The 19,418-nt window shown below is 47.9% G+C and overlaps 1 protein-coding gene across 2 annotated transcripts in view; it reads right to left on the bottom strand.

Annotated features, from left to right (window-relative positions):
* The window catches only part of LOC122199493 (tubulin-specific chaperone cofactor E-like protein), a 161,213-nt gene that overhangs the window by 6,733 nt on the left and 135,062 nt on the right, over window positions 1–19,418 (bottom strand). The window contains exons 20-27 of one of the 2 annotated variants that reach the window (XM_042904604.1): window positions 15,920–16,119; window positions 11,239–11,622; window positions 9,028–9,314; window positions 6,895–7,175; window positions 3,997–4,107; window positions 2,581–2,783; window positions 739–902; window positions 52–300 (exon numbers count right to left, since the gene is read on the bottom strand). In XM_042904604.1, coding sequence (XP_042760538.1) covers window positions 52–300; window positions 739–902; window positions 2,581–2,783; window positions 3,997–4,107; window positions 6,895–7,175; window positions 9,028–9,314; window positions 11,239–11,622; window positions 15,920–16,119 — 1,879 coding nt within the window. Of the gene's footprint in view, window positions 1–51; window positions 301–738; window positions 903–2,580; window positions 2,784–3,996; window positions 4,108–6,894; window positions 7,191–9,027; window positions 9,315–11,238; window positions 11,623–15,919; window positions 16,120–19,418 lie in introns of both variants that reach the window. The other variant, XM_042904605.1, reaches the window with a different exon arrangement.

The raw sequence follows: 19,418 nt of genomic DNA, 5'->3' as shown, positions 1-19,418 counted from the left end.
GAATATTACCCTAAAAGCTCTCGGACGGTCCTCTGAGAGGAGGCCACTCACCCCCCTTCAATGATGAAGTAGCGGAGTTTGTCATTGCTGTCTCGGGACGGGGTGGCATAGCACTTGTTCAGCGTCAGGATCAAATGTGTGGCGTCAGCGCCGACCACAAAGACCCCGACGTACAGCACATCTCGAGTTGTCAACACCACTTCACCCTGGCGGTAAGGATGTTTGTAGGAGGCATTTTTGTAGAGCGCCATCTTGGTGGTGAAGCTGCCTTCTTGGGTTGGAACTGTGAGGTTAATGACACTGAAAGGGAAATAAGCATGCAGTGAGGAGGAATGCCAAACAATCATATTTATGCAGTTACTACCAGTTGCAAGCTGAAAATGCAGAGGGAAGGCAAAGCAGACGACAGAAAAGTCTAAGTCCAAAATGGTACCCGGAAGCCACGTGTGGCAATTAAAATTAAATTAAATTAAAAATTCAATTCCTCAGCACCCCTAGCCACATTTCAATTGCTCAATTTCCATATACAGCTATTTTATTGGATAGTACAGATACAGTACATTTCCATCACTGTAGAAAGTTCTGTTACACAGTGCTGGTCCAAGGCATTTAGGTGAAGAAAATAGGAACTATTTCTTCCCCAGTGCTTCAAAGACAAATGCTAGCAATTTTGATTATGCTAACCTCAACTGTCAAGGAAAAGACAAAGCAATGTGCACAGCCCGTGAGATGCTTTACCTTAGCATAGGCTTTATAACAGAATCTAAAGAGATCTTGATATCCAGCTCGTAAGCACACGAAAATTCCACATTGATCGTCCGGTCCCTAGTGATGATGTTGCCAGTGTTGTTGGCACTTTCGATCCAGATTGTGTTTTTATACATGATATGAGTGCCATTGGACTGCAAAGGAAGGTCAGAAATCATTAAAGAGGGGAGTGAATAAGTGGCTTGCATTTCAAATCCACAGCCCCGAAAGTAGAGAAATGGCTTCATTCCATACATAATCCAGAGGCTGGTATAAGTCAGTATTGAGCTGGCTTCAGCATTTACTAACAACAACAACAACAAAAAAGGTCGCATTAGATGTCAACGGCACCCTTCAGGCTGATAACCTTGAGTGTCCACAGAGGGTGAATTCATGTACCCTGAATTCTAACTACAACCGGCCCCAGTTATCTGTGGGAACCCAAGCTGGGGACAGCATGAAGTATTGCTATCCCAGGGTCATATAAATCTTCTTCAAGTCCTAATTCAAAATCTCTCCTCCACCGGATCTTCTACCGGACCTTCCCACAAGGACCAAGAGGAACAAATGCAAGTTTCACCTGCTCACTCCTTTTGAGTTAATGAATGCAGATATATATATATATATATATATATATATATATATATATATATATATATATTTTTTTTTTTTTTTTTAAAGACAGCAGGAAGGAACAGGAGGAAGAGAATCAAGATGGTTTGCCAAATATAAGTAGGACAATCTGACACTGAAAGGTGGGACCTTGCTGTATTTCTGCAGCCAGCTGTTTTTTTTTTTAAATATATGAAATTTATTGTCAAATTGGTTTCCATACAACGCCCAGTGCTCATCCCAAAAGATGCCCTCTTCAATACCCATCTCCCACCCCCCATCAGCCCTCAGTTTGTTCTCATTTTTTAAGAGTCTCTTATGCTTTGGCTCTCTCCCACTCTAACCTCTTTTTTTTTTTTTTTCCTTTCCCTCCCCCATGGGTTCCTGTTAAGTTTCTCAGGATCCACATAAGAGTGAAAACATATGGTATTTGTCTTTCTCTGTATGGCTTATTTCACTTAGCATCACACTCTCCAGTTCCGTCCACGTTGCTACAAAGGGCCATATTTCGTTCTTTCTCATTGCCACATAGTACTCCATTGTGTATATAAACCACAATTTCTTTAACCATTCATCCGTTGATGGACATTTAGGCTCTTTCCATCATTTGGCTATTGTTGAGAGTGTGCAGCCAATTGTTAAATGATGTCTGGGACACCCTTACCCCCCAAACAGCTGAACCCAGCTGTATTTACCCAGAAGAACAAGAGAAGCAGGAGCGAGGTAACAAAAATTTGTCAATGTGCTAGGCAAAGGACAACAGCAGATAGTGTCAATCAAGGACAGGAGTCTGTCACTTATCATGATCTTTCAGTTCAACAAACTATTAGCACCAATTATTCTCCTTGATGTCTTTTTTTTTTCAATTTTTTAATGTTTATTTATTTATTTTGAGAGAGAGAGAGAGAGAGAGAGAGAGAGAGAGACTCTCAAGCAGGCTCCCTACTGTGAGCGCAGACCCCGACGTGGGGCTCGAACTCACAAACCACAAGATCACAGCTTGAGCTGAAACCAAGAATCGGTGCTTGACTGACGGAGCCACCCGGGTGCCCCTATTCTCCTTGATGTCTTTCATTTCACATACGCCTTGTGCTGTTTTCCGGGGAGGATCTTTCTAAGCAGACCCCCCCGGGAGGTTGGCTTTGAGGACAACCCACGTGCAAAACACCCAGAGCTGTCCCCACCTCGGCCCGATGTTCTTTCCGGCCCCGGGTTTCTCACCTGTACAATGTTGCCACAGTTCCCTTTGGTGTTGTTGATCTGAAAGGAGATAAAGTCTTCCCCCTCGATGTGGGAGCACCGTCTGTCATTGATCCTCACACCCTCCCTCTCAAAGCCGAGCTGGAAGAGTTTGCACTTAGATATGGACACTTCCATCTGGGCCGCCTTGCAGGTTACCTCTGCATCAATAATGTCATGTGAGTCTGTGGGGACAGTTATCACGAAAGGCCAGTCAGTGGGGGCCGGTGGCGCTGCAGGGTGGGGGCGAGGCGTCCCATCACCGTTTGCTTTGGAAGAGGCTAATATCCTCACGCAAACGCTGGGGCACTTCTAATTAAGCTTTGATCCAACCAAATGCACGTTTGCATGCATTCAAGGCAAAAACCGGGGCGTTGTTAAGCTTTTATTTTATTTTATTTTATTTTATTTTATTTTATTTTATTTTATTTATTTTTTTAAAGATGGAAACGCTAGCAGATTGTGTTTTGTCTTTTCTTCCCAGACCCAGGGCTCCGCCCCACTCTGGCGGGAGCTACTTTCCCCGGGGAGCTCACTGTGGAGCCCGGCTAACGGGCGCACCCCCAGGTGGGAGCAGCCCTGGGCAGCCCACCCCGAGGACCCCGCGGGTTCCCAGGCGAGTGTCAGGAGCTCTTGCTTTCTGACACGATAATGCACCAACTGACATTTTCTCCGAGTACATAAACACGGGCTAATGAGCACTATAGAAACACAGGGACACGTTTGATCTGCTCGGGTGGAGCCCTTGAACGGCACCCTCCGAGGGAGTCTTCCGGTCAATGACGATGTTACGGTCAGCGCGTGCCTCCCGAGTGACCCGGTTCGGGCCGGGGCGGGGAGCCGGGGGTGCAACGCAGCCCCCCTTCAGGCCGACCTCACGGGTGCGCCCAGCGGGGACAAGGCCTTTCCTACCTTCCGGGGGACTGCGGCTCGGAGCAGGGCCTGGGGTCCTGGTTATGTACTGTTGGCATCAGAGACCGCCCTTGTGTCTTCAGAACCAATTAATCTGCCTTTAGGGCCCCTGGCGCTCTCGCTCTGAGGCTCACATGTTTCGCCAAACTACGCTACTTTCCCACGAGTCTAGAGGATCAATTCGGATCTCTGTGATGTTGAACACGGCCACAGTGGAAGTGGCTGATTCTATTCATGTACACATCTGGGCGTTACCATTTATCGAAGAAAAGGATGTCGCTATGAGGAGATGAACATTAGCCTGCTTTGAAGATGTCAGATGGCTTCCTCGACCTGCTTCGATCGATGCTCCTTGTGAAACCTCCACTATGTGGGTCTCTAGCTAGCACGGGACGCGTGGGCTCCACCCCAGCTGCCCTGCGGTGCAGCCACCAGGCCTCCCCCGTGGGGGTCTGTCCGCACGGGGAGGGGGCAGGTGTCACTCACTGTTTCCATAGGGGGGCGGCTCGATGCAGCCACACAGCTCTCCTCCGTTTTCCAGCTCACAGGTCCGGTTGGGACAGTCTGCCCCCACACAGGGATCTTCAACCACTCCTGCTAAAAAGGAAAACAAACAGAAACACGCACGACTTGATTTTCACACCCACGCTTGCTAGCATGTGGCTATACTCTGGACTTGCCATTGTCAGGGAATCGGTGGTGGTCAGAGGGCAGCTGGGAATCAACAGACAGAGCCACCTTCCAGAAAACGATGACAACAGCTAGCGGCGGGTCCCCTGCTCTGGGCTCGGCACCGGGCTTCACGCTTTGGTTGCATTATCTCCTCCAACCCTCACACATGCTCTGCGACCTGAGTAGCCCTCGTTTGGCAGCTAAAACTTGCCCAAGGTCCGCACACTGGAAGGTAAGTGGCGAGGATGGAGGGCAGAGACACTGAGAACTGCCAAGATACGGCACGATTAATGTTCTCACCACACTGTTCTACCATTACACGCATTTGTCTCTTTGTACTTAAACAGAGTAGGGTCCAATCATTTATCTCCATATTCCCCGCACCCAGACGCCTCACAGTTGAGTGTTCAATAAATATCTGTCAGGAATGAAAATTTTAGGGGCGCCTGGGTGGCTCAGTCGGTTGAGCGTCCGACTTCGGCTCAGGTCATGATCTCGCGGTCTGTGGGTTCGAGCCCTGCGTCGGGCTCCGTGCCGACGGCTTGGAGCCTGGAGCCTGCTTCGGATTCTGTCTCCCTCGCTCTCTGCCCCTCACCTGCTCATGCTCGCTCGCTCTCTCTCTCTCTCTCTCTCTCTCTCTGTCTCTCTCTCTCTCTCTGTCAAATATAAATAAACATTTAAAAAAAAAGAAAGAACGAAAATCTTAGGGCCAGTAAAATCCCAGAGAGGTCCTTCAGATAGGACTTCCTGGTCTGTTCTGATTCACGTTCTCCTTTTCCCATAAATGTCTATGTACTTAATTTTATAAAAATAGACAAACCGAAACCTACATACAACTCGCCAGCAATGACTTAGATTAATTCTACTATTTTGCCAACAACAGTAAAACTGTAAGGAAAAAACAAACGTATGTGGAGTGCCATCACCATCATATTGTAAATAATTATTTCCATAGCCGATGAGTCCACAGACCACCTGTAAGACCGTCAACTCCTCAGTTTGAGAAACACTAATTGAGAGCATCTTCTTTTGGACGCTCATTTCTTTATTTCAAGAAGCTCTCCCCCTGTCAGATATAGAAATCCTCCTATTCGTCATGGCACGGAAAGGTGAGTGCTTCAAGAAACAACTGTTCAATCCCAGCGTGAGCCAAGTTAGCTTCAAGAATTTAAAAGCAAAGCAAAGCCCCCGTGTGTCTCGGATGCCTCCCCTGACCCAGCTGACGTTCACCTCTGCTAATGGCTTAGTATCACCCTGTCTTAATCCCCAGAAGCATAACTAAAGGGGAACCATCAGCATAATGTAAATACATTTCTTTTTTAATGGCTTCCTTTTATAAAGATCCCTTTATGTGATGAGTGCGTGGACCTAGACAGGGCTAAGCCCACAGCAGCGGGTCAACAAATGTTATGGGTAATTAACACAACTTGAAAACAACCCCAGAGAATAATGGAAAGCGTGGAGGTGATAGCCTACAAATACGGTGGCCCTTATTCCAGCTGGCAAATAAGACACGCCCTTACACAGAGGGAAGTTTTTAAAGTTTTAAAACAGTTCATTTCATTTACAGTGTGGCTTATTAACAGGGCAAAATATTAAAGTCATCAAAAACAACTTATGTTGGTTTCCAACAGAGACCAGTAGTTTGCCTGTTAAGAGTTTCTCAAGTCACCGGATACATATTTGAATCTACCTCATTGTGCTTAGGTTCTGAATTAAGCTCATCCCTACACTGGGTCGGGCGTCGTCTGCAAATTTACTGAAACGCACGCAGTCTTGCGATGTGCCCGTTTTCACGGTGGTACCGGGTTAATGGTGCGTGTCAAGGAACATGCACACGTCCTGTTGGCCACAATATCGTCCTGCATTAATGGGACAGGTGACCATTTATGTATATGGACACATACACGTATATGACACATTTATAGGTATTTATATACAGATTTGCTCCATCTCTTTGATTCACATAGTAAGAAGATGGACAAACAGTATAATGGACGTAAATCTCAAAGTAGTTTTCTTACTACAGAAAAAACACAAGAATCTATAGAATCTTCATTTTGGGGCACCCAGGTGGCTCAGTCGGTGAAGTGTTCGACTTCGGTCTTAGGTCACGATCTCATGGCTCGTGGATTCGAGCCCCACATAGGGCTTGGGATCCTCTGTCTCCTCTCTCTCTTCCCCTCCTGCATATACTCCCTCTCAAAAATAAACATTAAAGCAATTGTATAGATCTTCTTTTATCACCTAATTTAATATATGTACAATCCTTTCATAAATCCAACCGCAGCTTCCTTTCAAGCCAGGCACAGTCAACTCGATCCCAACTCAGCTCACCGCTTGCCACAAGCCTTCCCTTTCTGAGCTAGGCTCTGACCCGTGGTAAAGGAGCCGGGGAAGAGCTGAATTTGAGGTCTGACGTCAATCAAGATGCCATCCTGTGTCCCTGTACCTCATAAGTCACTAAACTGGTGCTCCTCCAACCCAGAGAACCTCATCCGCCCAAGCCGGTGTCCCAAATTCCAGAGCTGGACAGGAACCGCAGGCAGGTGAGGCTCCCCCGAAATGCCCCCCATACAATCTCTGCAGTAGCTCTCAACTCCTCGACCCTGGGGGCAGGCCTGTGGCTAAAGGTGGGGCCGGCGGTGTCGGCCAGCAAAGCTGTGCTTTTAACTCAGAAAAGAATCCGCAGGAATAAAATAATTCTCTTACAGCAATTCTCCTTCTCAATCCACTCAGTGCTGAGGATCCCGAAGGAGCGACAGGACTCCCCGTAGGCGGCCAGGGAGCCACACAGCTGGAACTTCTTGTGGTTGTAGCAGCCGTCCAGGTAGCAGGACTCGTAGAAGGGGAGGGGGTCGAGGAGCCCGTAGCACGGCTGGAAGAAGCCCTTCATGTCCGTGAGCTTCAGGCAGTAGCCGTCGCCCTGCATCATCTGGATGTGCACGTTGTCACACATGGCCGCGTACTGCGAGAACTGCAGCTCATTACAGCTGGGGGCGACAAGTCTGGTCAGATAACGGGATGCCAAAACCACCGCCCGAGATCCCCGGTGGAAGGGAAGACCCCATCTGTTACCTCTTCTGCTAACCCAGAAGTGAGGCAAGCGCACGGATTCCAATGCTAATTGGCTATGTAATCTCACCTAAGTCAGGTAGGACTGGTCTCAGTCTCTCCAGCCCAGAAAACGACACAGTAGTTTCTACTGTTTTGGTTTTTTTTTTTTTTTTTGAGAGAGAGAGAGAAACAGATTATGAATGGGAGAGGGGCAGAGAGAGAGGGAGACACAGAATCTGAAGCAGATTCCAGGCTCTGAGCTGTCAGCACAGAGCCCGACATGAGGCTCGAACTCACGGACCACGAGAGAATGATCTGAACCGAAGTCGGATGCTTAACCGACTGAGCCACCCGGGTGCCCCAGTAGTTTCTCCTGTTGGTATCACTGGCAGAAGTGAGAGTAAACTAAAATAGTGGGTGGGTGAGCCAGAGTGTCAGTCGAAAGGCAGATACTCATATAACTGTTAACCTTTGATACAACTGATACAATAACTGTGAACAGGCATTGATAAAATAACCACTTATAACTATAATAAGAATGAGAGTTACCATTATTATTAATCAATAATAATAATGATAGTTGGTAGAACAGTTGTCTAGAAGCCTTGGAGACCACTTCCAGTATAGCTAGCAGAGACCAAAAGCAAACCTTCACAAGAAAATTGGTATCCAGCTGAAATACTTTATAAAGGAAGAAGAGGAAGGAAGGGAGGGAGGGAGGAAGGAAGGAAGGAAGGAAGAAAAGGAAGGAAGGAAGGAAGGAAGGAAGGAAGAAAAGGAAGGAAGGAAGGAAGGAAGGAAGGAAGGAAGGAAGGAAGAAAAGGAAGGAAGGAAGGAAGGAAGGAAGAAAAGGAAGGAAGGAAGAAAAGGAAGGAAGGAAGGAAGGGGGTGAGGGAGGGAGGAGCTCAAACAGAATCAGTTCCTCAGGAGGAGATTCTGGACTTCGCCACTCACAGGGCCCCTCACATAACTTATTCTGCTCTAGCTTCCATTTCGCCTAGAAAAGGAGGAGATTGGACTAGGTTTCCCTGAGGTTTTCTTCCAGCTCCCGGTCCCATAATTCAAGATAGTCTTATTTATGAGGTAGTATCGAGTTTACATCTGCATCATTTCCCCATCTTGGTATTTAGCTGATGTTCGGTAGGTTGAAGTATAAGACATTGAGCCATTATACAAGGAAAGAAATACCATGAAAAAGAAGCCTATCTATAGATCCAGCAATGTATTAACATGACGCAGCAGCTCAGAGGTGACCTGAATTACGCACCTTTGGAATAGCTTGTTTAGTTCATTCTGTCTCAGCTGGCAAGAGAGGCGTCTCATAAGAACCTTGGCGACTTCTGTTTTTAAAAAGGCTTTCCTGATCTCCACCAACCTCTACCTGCACTACCTCAACCCAGCCTTCCGGTGAGAATCACAGGTACACAATTAGGCCCAGCCCTGGGGAGCAAGGGGTAGGTGGCCCTTCTTCTGGCCCAATTCCCAGCAGGTGGGCGCTGGCCAAGGCCTCAGTGTTCTAATCCTGGGCACTCTCTTCTCTTTGGCCAGGGGCTGGATGCCATGCCAATTCAGAATCAGATCATGCAAGCCCAATTCCTTCCTCTGCTGTTCAAGAAATGACCGAGGCCTCTGATGTACCTATTTGTCTTCTGGAAACTCCAAAGACCTGGGGGGCTCGACCCTTTGCAGGAGGGGAGTGGTGATGCTATGGAAAGTGCATTCCTCATCAATACCTGTCACGGGTGCGGGAGGATTTGGGCCACTGAGCCTAGCAATGAGGACTCTCACCTCTTCTGCATGCCATTGGTTTTCCAGCTCTGGGCCAGCACCACGCTGCTCACCACTGGCTTCCCCCTCAAGGTCACATAATCGTCGGTTAAGTCCCCGTTGAAGTTGCCACAGAGGCCACAGACTTTGTTCTGCAGCCTGTCGCTGATGCTGATTTTTATGACATTGAAACCATTGTAGTAGATCCGGATGTCGGGGCTGGTGTCAATCACCAGGAACCCCTCGCTGCTGTAGATTTTGGTTGCCAGTCCAGTTACAAATGGAACATTCACTTGTGTGCCATTCACCTATTGGGGGGGAAAAGAAAGAGATTACCTTTACAGCAGGGGTTGGCAAACTGTTACTATAAAGGGCCACTGCAAAAATGTTTCAGGCTTTGTGGGCTGTATGATCTCTACTGCTTCTCGACTCTGCCCTCACGGCATGAAAACAGCCACAGATGATATATAATTAAATGAACGAGGCTATGTTCCAGTAACGCTTTATTTAAAAAAAACAACAACAGGCAGCAAGTGGATTTGGTCGAATTCTGTAGTTTGCTGACCACTGCCCTAGAGTGTAAGTGCATTTGCTTATCTTACTGTCCACAGTTCCCCCCAAAGCAGCAAAATCCAGAGGCAGAAAGATGAAAAAACATTAGAAGGGTATAGTTCTCTACAAATGGCTGGATTTTGTATGAAACTTTCCCCAGCATAAACCAATTACTGAAATGAAATCCCAATCCTGTGCTAAGGGGTGTCTAAAATGGTTAAAAATGAATTTGGGGATCACTGCCATGTTTCTTATTTTCTTGTGTATAACGTCCAGACTGGAGGTCCCCCTCCCTCCCCAAAGGTCCTATAGGCAAGATATTTTCTGCATTCATCATTTTCCTACTTTCTAACAGTTTCTTTTCTTAGCCCTTAGGACAGAACATAATATGCTTTTCCTGTACTTACAATATCAATCGAGTTTTTTTTTCCCCCCAGGTTATTAGTACCTTTCGTTTCTTAAAAAAAAAAAAAGTTTCAAAAATATGATTCTTTACTATTTTGGCCAGCTTGTGGAGTATTTTATTCAGCAATAATGTCAGTTCTGCTCTCTCAGGTGGTCACTTTTACTTTCTAGCTCCCGTATTCCGGAGCAATGCAGTTGTGTCTACGTGGGCCAATTTGCAAGAGGAATTGGAGTGTCAAAAACAGTAGCAGCTTTCACTGAAGTCAAAACCCACGATTAAAATCCAGACTCTTCCTTTTAAGCTTGCAAAATACCGCCCGTCTTTTGCCTAATGCTGGACACCAAGCTATTTGATGACTCTTCAAATAAAGATACACTCAATGCACGATTACCAGAGCCAACGGCAGAAAGCAGCATACATACAACAACACCCGATTCTGAAAAATGGTAATGTGCACGTCCTGGCTTTCCACCTGCCCCTCTCTAGCTGGAATCACAGCACTGGGGACTGGTTCCGTCTTTCAGGTCTGCCTGCTGGTAACCAGCCTGGTTTAGCTGAGAGACTGGGGGTCGCTGTCAATCGTTCATCAGAGTAGATTATTTCTGAAATGGAAGGGGCAGGAGGAATCCAGGCCCAGAAGCCCTATCAGTTATGGGGGTGGGTGCTTTGTTTATATGCAAGCCTAAGATTCACTCGAAACCGGCCAGCCAGGCTAAGAGAAACCCCCCATACCCAGCCTCCCGTTTTCTTTCACTTTGCTTTGTCACCATGGAGCCCGCTGATAGAGGGGGATGGTTTCTAGTGCGACAGGTGTTTTTACAGGAAAATGCTGGCCTTCTCCAGTCTTATAGAAAGGATAGCAGAGTTGAAAGAGCTTGTCTTGGTACAGTTGATCAGAGCCAAGAACGCTTTTAAAGGCTCTTGAAAACAAACGAGATGCTTTTTTGGGAAATTAATCCAGAGTAAGAGCAGACTCAGCTACCATTTTGTCACCTGAGCCTCTATTAGCACCCACGCTGTCATTACTGCCCTGAGACCTTGTCCATTTTCTGCGAGGCCCTCGGAATGGTGAGCAAAGGGCTAAACCAGGCCCGTTCTTAATGCCTGCAGAATCTTTCTACTTTCATTCCTTAAAATCTGGCCATCTGTGTATGGCACCTAGGGGGCAACAACCCATGATCCCCAAACTTGGTTATCTGGGAAAACCGGCAGGTCCCTTAGCCACGGCCTTGTTCCGGGGCACGTTTCTCAAGAACCAACGTCAGGCTCGTCACCTTGACAGTGTTCCGGTCGTTGATGAGAATCTGCTCTTCGTTGATGTAGAAGTAGACGGGCGAGATGATGGTGAGGTTGGGCGCCGACCACTTGTCGAAGTTGATGATGAGCTGGAAGGAGATGTCGGGCAGCTTCTGGCAGATGGTGGAGAGCACGAAGGCGCAGTTGGCGGGGAAGCGCAGGAAGGCGCCGTCGAAGGTGCGGAAGACGCCGCCTCCGGCCGCCAGGCAGTAGGACGTCTTGGTGCTGAAGCAGCCGCGCACGCCGTTGCGCAGTGCGCACTCCTCGTCCGACTTGCACTGGCGCGGGTCGCACTGGATCAGGTTGCGCCGGAAGCAGCGGCAGCGCCGCGTGCAGTCGCTGTTCCAGAACAGCTGCTTGGGCTGGAAGAGAGGAGCCGCGGGCATTAATCCCGGCCGCGGGCAGGGCTGGGGACCCCAAGGCCTCTCCGTCCGGACCCTTTTTCCGGGCGGGGCTAGCCTACCTCTAACGGGGCTGGCATTCCCAGGAGGGAGCAGGCGGCGGGCTGTTGCCGTGCAAATACGACATCAGTTCCACGGAACTCAGATGCCAGACAATAGGCAATCGGGTCTTTATTGGTTTCGATCAAGAACTCGGGAATCTTTACGGCTGGATTGTAGTGTTAATCACAGCCAACCTGGGAGTGTGCAGTAGGTGAAGAGGAAGGATATTTGGTAGAAAATTATCCCGGCGAGTACCGGCTCCACTTTGAGGATGAAATTTAAAAATTTGCTCAAGAATGATAAAACCGGCCTTTCATATCTTACATAGGTTAAAAGAAAGTTATAACCAATTCCTAGGATGAATCATTTCAATATTTCGCTGAAGTCACCGCTCCAAACTTTTTCCTGATACTACCTACTTCTAAATTACTTCTGTTTGCAACTACCTCCATTCCTACGTGCCCCCGAAGTGAGAGATGTAGAGAACAGAGGTGTCTGGTTTCCATCCCAGCCCTGCCACCCTACAGGGGCCACCCTGAGGAGCATTACCAACCTCCCAGAGGGTCCCTTTGCTCAGCTTTAAATTGGAGATAATAAAGTCTTGCAGGGCAGCTGTGAAGATTAAATTAAATAAGACGTGTAAAGCACGTTTCCTGGCATAGAGTAGGCACTGTTAATAAATAGTAGCCGCTGATATTCCTGGAAAAGAGTCACTCATTCTCTTTTGAGAAGGTGAGAAATTATATAGTTATAGCAAATACCTCTAACAAAGTACATCCTCAATGGTGGTGGCTATTCTTTCCTATTTTTCCCCAAACAAGCAATAATCTGTAGACACAATTCCACTCGGAGCCTGTGCTCTTGAACATGCACTTGTTCTAGATTGAGAACTCCAAGGAGTTCGGTTGGAAATTTGGTCATGATTGTCCAGGTGGGGCGTAGTCTCAACAAGCAGACTGTGTCATCCAGATGGAAGCACCGATTCAATTTACCAGAACAGAACAGTGCTTTCCGGAAACGCTGTTTTAATGGCACAAGAAGGCCTCTGCTCCCGTCTGGTCACCGCTTTCCGCTTTATCTATAGACTTATCAAAATCCCGGCTGTCCCATGCAGATATGACTCTGATTCAAAGGCAAACGGAGAACAAGATCTTGCAGGACAAGTTTCCTCAGTGCAGTGCACTTCAAGATGCCATCGCCGATTCTTTCATTCTCAAAGTGAAGTCGTTCCCGGAACCAACTCTTTCCTCCTCCCAGACCTGTAAAATATTCTGGGTGCCAGCAGCCTTGCAAATTGGCTTCATTCCTCTTATCAGATTTGCAGAATAATTGAGTGGATGGTCTGGCCTCTCTCTGATAAGAAGTCAGACGTTACATGGGTGGAAAGAGAAAAATAACCTGGCATCTGTGGATATGATAAAGGGTAAATAACTCATCCCACAGGAGAACTTGATCACGAAACTAGCTTCACCGTGAAGTCACTGGGCCCCTCGCGGCTTTCTTTACCTTAATTAGACCTGGCAATGACAGCTGGGTGATTACTCTACATGCTAATGGCTAGATGTGTTATCCCTTTATTTCCAAAGAAATTTGTTGTATACACAAGCCCCCGAGCTTGTCTGAATCGTGGCAAGTAGATGTGGGTTATTTGTTCGGTGAGTTTGCTGCTTCCCAGATATAAGCAGTTGTCAAAACCCACTGACTGTCTGATGAAAATCAGATAATAATGTTTATGGTACTAATAGCTGCTGAGAGCCGTACCTGCCTTTCCTGAGAGTTCCAAGGGCTTTTATATGCATCATTTCATTAACACGCCTGGATTTTTTTATTTACAAAATGCTACTTGAGGGAATAAAAACAACAAAAACAACAGCAGCTACCAATTACTGAACTACTAGGTGCCAGACACTAGGCGAGGCGTGTGGTGTAGATGGTTTATACAACAAGCTAGTGAGCTGGTGTTATTAGCCACGTTTCATAGACAGGGCTCCTGACGCTCAGGGAAATGACGCAGTGTCTCAGGGGTGGCTCGGCGAGGCTCAAACCCAGGTCCCGTTCCATAGTGCCACAGACCCTCGGGATCCCTGCTGAGGAGCACCTGATGCCGCCGGTGGATGGAAACATTTCAGTAAGTCTCTGGATCCGGGAGCAGAGACTGTAAGGGTGCTTTTTCACCTTTGAGCCTGGTTATCGCTCCTCTGAGACTGTCAGGAAAATGAATGTTCTGTTACTTTTGTCTCATGTGTTCTGCCTTTTCCTCTCAAATAATTGGTGTTTCTAAACCCACCTCCCCCGAGAAGTCTTCTTGGATTCGTTCTAATCCTCTACTCCACTTCTGTCTTTCGACTAGAACAGCGAAGCAGACTTCCCACCCAACGCGGAACTGAAGTAACTTCCGCATTCATTCTCTTTTATTGACCCTCAAAATAAAATCAGCTTGGTTGTTCTCGAACAAGCTACTGCATTTTTACAAAAAGGGAGACTTTCTTTGTTTTTTGCCTAATTTATTTCCAGTCCAGACATTTCAATTAGATTTTTTTCTAATGCTGCGATTCTTTTTCATTTAAAATTGATTAGTTCTGTAGGGTATTATTTTTCACTTGTTGATAGTTATTCTGTAACTGTTCTCGTGTTCTTTTTCTTTTTTAATTATTTTTTTTAACGTTTATTTATTTTTGAGAGACAGAGCGCGAGCGGGGGAGGGTCAGAGAGAGAGGGAGACACAGAATCCGAAGCGGGCTCCAACTCATGGATTATGAGATCGTGACCTGAGCTGAAGTCAGATGCTTAACCGACTGAGCCACCCAGGTGCCCCTAAAAAAATGTATTTTATTCTTAGAAAAAGAGAGAGACAGAGCATGTGGGGGAGAGCAGCAGAGGGGGGAGAGAGAATCTTTTTTTTTTAAATTTTTTTTTTAACGTTTATTTATTTTTGAGACAGAGAGAGAGCATGAACGGGGGAGGGGCAGAGAGAGAGGGAGACACAAAAGCGGAAGCAGGCTCCAGGCTCTGAGCCATCGGCCCAGAGCCCGACGCGGGGCTCGAACTCACGGACCGCGAGATCGTGACCTGAGCCGAAGTCGGACGCTTAACCGACTGAGCCACCCAGGCGCCCCGGGGGGAGAGGGAATCTTAAGCAGGTTCCACGCTCCGTGTGGAGCCTGACGAAGGGCTTGATCCCACGACCCTTCATGACCTGACCTGAAATCAAGTCGGATGCTTCAATGACTGAGCCACCCAAGCGCCTCTTTTTTTTTTAAAGCGCATGTTTTTCTCTCCTTAAAAGACTCGTAAGATCCGTAAGGCAGGGAACATGCTTTCTCACCCCCAGCAGCACCTCCGGAACAATGATCTCCAAATAGCAGATACTCGACACTTGCCCTTGTTCCCTGTCAACTCACCAATACAAGATGTTCGTGTCGTTTACAGAGACTGGGCTTGAGGCGGAACCACAGACCAAATACCTTCCCCAGGAAGGGCCTTTTCTAGCTTTGTATCGTGGCACATAAAGAAGCATTGGAAAGCACAAAAAGAAAGCGATTCAGTGATCTATCGTATAATGTTTTACTGAGCGGCCTCTACAAAGGGCATCTTCATCGGCGCTATGCGGAAGCCCCCACGGAGAGGGGCGCAGAGGGCAGCATGTGGGGGGCAGAGCATTAAGCAGTCCAGACAGAACTCTCCGGAGAGGGCACCGACTGACGAGTGGCACACGAGGAGATGGTAGCCTTCGGGCGCTTTCATGGAGCTTCAAGAGCCCGGAGAAGGAAGGCCGTTCCTCTTGGCCTCCAGCGCCATATTTTCCAGTTAAAAATGTCCTCAGCCAAGACAGCTACAAATGTCAGATTCATAGCCACCGTATTTCCAAACCATAGGCGCGTCAGAAGCTCTCAAACCGAGATTTACAGGAGAGGCAGTCAGAAGAGCCTCACGACAGGCAAGGTGGGGAGAGAGCCGCCCAGGCTAGCGAAGGGCGTGGGTGAGCAGCGCGGGAGGCCTTGCCGATGCCAAGGACGGAGGCCGGAAGGGGGGGGAGGCCCAGATGGGCGTTTCCTCATCAGGTTCTCAGCCTCGCCTGACCCCTCCTCGACCCCTCTGCCCTGCCCCGCCTCCCCCTCCTCGTAACGAAGTGGGGACGCTGGGCAACCGGGCGTCGCAGGGCGGCCTGACAGCGGGGCCCCGGGGGCCCAGGCCCGCGCAGGGCGGGGCCGCCTACCTCGTAGTACTTGCCGTCCGCGTAGCAGCCGCAGCTGTGGGGCAGGATGCAGCTCTTGCCGTTGAGGACGTAGCCGGCGTCGCACTGGCAGCCCTCCACGCAGTAGTGGTTGCAGTCGCTCTTGAGGCGGATGGCGGCGCAGCGCGGCTGGCAGACGCTCACGCAGCTCTCGTAATGGCTGTTGGGGGGGCAGGTGACGGCTGGAACGGAAGACGCGCGTCAGGCCTCGCACGCCCACGGGGACGGTGCTCAGAGTTTCCTTCCGGCCCGCCGTTTAGGCCCTCAGGGAGGCGGAGGCCTGGCCCGGAGGGAGCCCTGCCGCGAACCCCCCCTTCTGCTTCTGGAAAGCCCCCCTCTGACTCCTCGCGGCTTCCTTCCGTCATGGACCGCAGGGCAGGTGAGGTTACTGGGGTTTCCTCACATCTTTGTCCCCTGCTCGGCCTGGCTTCTTGAGGGCCGCCGTAACCCTGCCACCTTAACCCCGCCTCCCATCGTGCACCTCGACTTCAGTCAGGCACCCCTGCTGGCCCCCCGGGGCACCTGGCACTCGTGCCTGCTTCTAGACCTCGCTCCTGTTGGGCTCCCGTATTCGTGCCCTCCTCATCCTCTTGGCCTACCCCAACCCCCCACTCTTCCAGCCCTCCGTGGAGCCCCCTCTTACTGGTAAAGCCAATGGCAACCCACCTGCACCCCAGAACTTCCACAGAATCTTTTCTAAGCCTGGAGTGCGTAAACGGCGGCCCTCCCCGGACCCCCCCCCCCGGATTTCTGAGGAGGCAAGTGTGTGCACATGCGTGGGTGTGTCAACTCCCCCCGGATTTCTGAGGAGGCAAGTGTGTGCACATGCGTGGGTGTGTCAACTATGTTCTACCGTTTTCAAATGCATATGGCTGCTCTTATGGAAGACAGTCAGGGTCCTGGTGACCTGTGGGACTCCGGAGCCAGCCGTAGGAGACCGGAGCCAGTCACATAGCCTCTCTGGGCCCCAGCTCCTTACCTGTAAAATGCAGGTACTTACAGCACCTACTTCATGGCTGGGTGGGAGCAATTATGTGGGTCTGTGTGCCTGGAACAGTGCTGAGCACGGACGTGTTCGATGTTAGCCGATCAATCAAGATAGGTTCGCTTAAAAGTTTTGTAGAGGCTATTGTTTTAATCAATGCATATGAAAAGCACAAGGACTATTATGTCAGAACTTCTTCTCTGTACCATATACAGTATATCTTTAGGGCACATTTTGTTTTTTAAATTGTCTGACGGTAAAGGGGCACCTGGGTGGCTCAGTAGGTTGAGCATCCGACTCTGGATTTCGGCCCACGTCATGATCCCAGGATTGTGGGATTGAGGCCTGCGCTGGGCTCCATGCTGAGCATGGAGTCTGCTTAAGATTCTTTCTTTCTCTCTCTGCCCTTCTCTCTCCCTCTCTCTCAAAAAAAAAAAAAAAAAAAAAAAAAACAATTTTAAATTATCAAATGGTAAAAATAGACTTTTTGGTGCACGGTTCTGTGGATTTTAACAGATGTATACTTCATGTGTCCAAAACCACTATCTACTGTGGTTTTAAAAACATTAAATTTAGGGGCGCCTGGGTGGCTCAGTTGGTTAAGTGTCCGACTCCGGCTCAGGTCTTGATCTCACAGCTCGTGGGTTCAAGCCCCGCATCAGGCTCTGTGCTGATGCCTCGGAGCCTGCAGCCTGCTTCAGATTCTGTGTCTCCTTCTCTCTCTCTGCCCCCCCACCCCCCGCTCATGCTCTGTCTCTCTCAAAAATAAATATTAAAAACAATTTTTTAAATAAAAACATTAAATTTAAAAGATAGTACCTACATGTGGTAGACAATGCAAGCCATACATGTAAAAGTGCAACAGAAAAGCAACCTCTGGTAACAAATTGCAGCTGAATCTTCCAGAAATCTTCTAAGCATGTACAAACACACGTGTGCGTGTGTGTGTGTACGCACGTGCATGCGTGTATTCCATCTCCACTGTCTTCACACGAATGGGAGCATAGTATCCATATTTTCCTGCTCATTGCTTTTTCATGGCGACTTTCCTTCCATTACCCTTGAGTGATTGGTTTTGCCCTGCTACATGGTGTGTATTTTCCGTTTATGATGATGCTGCAGTGAACATCCTTGGACGTTTATCTTTGACCTCCTGAGTAAATGAATCTGTACAGTAAATTCCTGGAAGCGGAATTACTGGGTCAAAGGGTATGTACATTTAAATTTTTGATAGATGCATTCGAATTGCCCTCTAAAAAGAGCCTGTGCCGATTTGCCCTGCTACCGAGGCTATACGAGGGGGTTTATTTTCTCACAACCTCACTGATTGTTTAGCACCAAGCCTTCTGATCCTTGGAAATACCAAAGGTTAAATGTCATATATAAATATGATATATACATATTTCCATCCCATGTATAAATGGAATTACTGACCGGAATATATGGAGAACTCTTAAAACTCAACACAACAACAACAAAAACCCAATTCAAAAATGGACGAAGGGCTTGAATAGACATTTTTCCAAAGACGATGACATATGAATGGCCAATATACGCTCAACATCACTAATCACCAGGGAAATAAATACTAAAACTACAGTGAAAGGTATACCTGCCATCTCACACCCATTAGGGATGACTACTATTTTAAAAACCCCAGAAAACCCATTGTTGGCAAAGATGTGAAAAGATAACACGTGCAATTTGGCGGGAATGTAAAATGGCACAGCTGCCGTGGGAAACAATATGGGAAACAATATGCCGTGGGAAACAAAAAGAATTATCATATGACCCAGCAATGCCACTTCTAGACACATGCTCACAAATTTTGAAAGAAGATTCTCCAAGAGCTCTTTATACACGTATGTTCACAGCGGCATTTTTCACAATAGCTAAAACACGCCAGTAATCCCAGAGTCCCTGGTTGGATTAATGGATAAGCAAAATGTGGTGTATGCACGCAATGGGATATTATTCACCCTTGAAAAGGAAGGAAACTCTGCAGTATACCACAACATGAATGAATCCTGAGGACATTATGCTAAGGGAAAGAAGCCGCCCACAAGAAGGCAGATGCTGTATGACTCCACTTACAGGAGCTAACCAAGGTCTTCAAGTTCATAGTGACAGAAAACAGAACAGTTGGTTGCCAGGGGCTGGGGTGGGTGGGGAACTGGAGAGTTAGTGTTTCATGGGTATAAAGGTTCAGTTTTGCGAGATAAAAAGAGTTCTGGAGAGGGATGGTGGTGGTGGTTTCACAGTAATGTGAATACAACAACGTGAGTACTTAATGCCATTGAACTGTATGCTTAAAGATGGTTAGCATAGTAAATTTTATGTTCTGTGTATTCTACAGCAGTAAAAACTTGGAAAAAAATGACTATGCCCTTACTTAGTTTGCATTCTTTATGAGGCTGATTATCTTAACATTTGCTTATAATCCATTCGTATGTCTTCTTCTGTGAACTGCCTTTTCGTGTCTTCTGCACATTTTGT

The sequence above is a fragment of the Panthera leo genome, chromosome D1 (assembly GCF_018350215.1).
Source record: "Panthera leo isolate Ple1 chromosome D1, P.leo_Ple1_pat1.1, whole genome shotgun sequence".
Lineage (NCBI taxonomy): Eukaryota > Metazoa > Chordata > Mammalia > Carnivora > Felidae > Panthera > Panthera leo.
The sequence above is the reverse complement of the archived record's forward strand: the minus strand, read 5'-3'. Positions and strand labels throughout refer to the sequence as shown.